The 1,534-nt window shown below is 50.4% G+C and overlaps 1 protein-coding gene across 2 annotated transcripts in view; it reads right to left on the bottom strand.

The window, feature by feature from the left end:
• ASCC2 (activating signal cointegrator 1 complex subunit 2) overlaps positions 1–1,415 on the bottom strand; it is a 21,933-nt gene extending 20,518 nt beyond the window's left edge. Inside the window, exons 1-2 of one of the 2 annotated variants that reach the window (XM_010145437.1) lie at positions 1,335–1,415; positions 332–490 (exon numbers count right to left, since the gene is read on the bottom strand). In XM_010145437.1, the coding sequence (XP_010143739.1) occupies positions 332–490; positions 1,335–1,415 (240 nt within the window). The remainder of the gene's footprint in view (positions 1–331; positions 491–1,334) is intronic. The other variant, XM_010145438.1, reaches the window with a different exon arrangement.
• Between the last annotated feature and the right edge of the window lie 119 nt (positions 1,416–1,534).

Here is a 1,534-nt window from a genome sequence, read left to right as displayed (position 1 = left end):
CCGGGAGGGGTTTCCCAGCCGTGGGGAGGTGCTGCTGTGGGACAGGGGGCAGTGGGGACCTGGCAGTGCTGGGGAACGGGGGGACTTGAGGGCTTTTCCCACCAAAACAACTCTGTGATCAAATACAGGCAAATTCTTAAAATCTGCAGCGAAAAGTCTCTAGGGAAATACTACCTTCTTTGCACACTAAGGAGCACTAATTAAAACTAAAATGCCTGACAAGCACATAAAGAGCACATACAAGTCTTCACAAGAACAAGTTAAGTTCATGGCTCTTCCAAACGCTCAGATTGTTCACAATTTTCTTCAGTGTCTGCAAAACAATTATTACCTGGCACCAGAATTTGTCATGAGGCAAAGCCAGAAGCCAGTTGAGATCATCTGCAATGAATTTTGCTCGCTCCAGGAACTCCTCCACTAAAGCAGGGTCTCTGCTAACCGGTGGCGGTCTGTACAGCACAAAAGACCGATCTGCTTTTAGTTCTGGGTGCTGCAGAAAGCCAAAACACTGCGTTAAAACTACAGAGCAGGTGTCAGGAAAGCCCAGTTACCATTTACTCTCACTGAATTTTAGGTAACCACCATAAAATTACACTTTAATACAATTTGGCGTCCAGTTCCCTGGTAATGTCCCATACTCTAATCTTCTGAGGCAGCAGATCAGAGGGTTTGTATCCTTATTTCTTAACAAGATTTTGAGACCTTCATAATTTGGTAGATGCTGCTGCTTGTGCTGTTAACCAGCACCCTCGCAGAGCGACCCTCCCTTGCCTCAACAGCCACGGCCCTGTGGCACGCTCGCAAAACACACCTGCACTCTCACTTTTTCCTCCAAATGGGTTCTTGCACAACATTCCACGAAGTCAAACCGACACGACCACCAAATCCAGAGAAGAAACACTTCACTGCCCTTCCCAAGGGTTACTGAACAGGCTTTGCCCAAATCCTCCCACCCTAGAACGAGAATCAGGTCGAGCAGCGGCATGAGCTCTGCCCCAGCCCACACACTTATGCCCAGGGCAAACCTCCTCGAGAGTACAAACAGCAGGTCCCACTGCTGCAACATGTCCATGCCTTCTCATTTCTGGGAGAAAAGGGTCACTGCCGATGTCACTTTCTGATTTCACCAAGCTGAAGCCATGGGGTGGGAGGCCGCGGGATGCACTAAGTGGATGGACTATCCCAGTGCTGCAGCTCGGAGCTGAACCTCACACAGAGCTTGCAAAAACCCCCAACCAAAACGACTGCACCAAGGGGTAGTTTTGCCCAGGCCTCAGCATAAGAGAATTATTTATTAAAAGTCTGGCTTGGCTTTCAGGAAAAACCCAGCTCACCAGTGCCGGCAGAGTTCTCAGCTTCCCCGTGCGGGGATCCCTTTCGGTCAGCTGGAGCTCGTCCAGAGGCAACGCCGGCATCGCGACGACTCGCTCCTGTCTTCAGCGCACCGGGAAACAAAAGCAGCACAGGAGGCATTTTACAAGGTCAGTCAACCAACAGCATGACACGAGAGGCCTTACTGTAACACCACCCCCCC

The sequence above is a fragment of the Buceros rhinoceros genome, unplaced genomic scaffold (genome assembly GCF_000710305.1).
Source record: "Buceros rhinoceros silvestris isolate BGI_N320 unplaced genomic scaffold, ASM71030v1 scaffold18611, whole genome shotgun sequence".
Taxonomy (NCBI): Eukaryota; Metazoa; Chordata; class Aves; order Bucerotiformes; family Bucerotidae; genus Buceros; species Buceros rhinoceros.
This window is presented reverse-complemented; position numbering and strand designations above follow the sequence as displayed.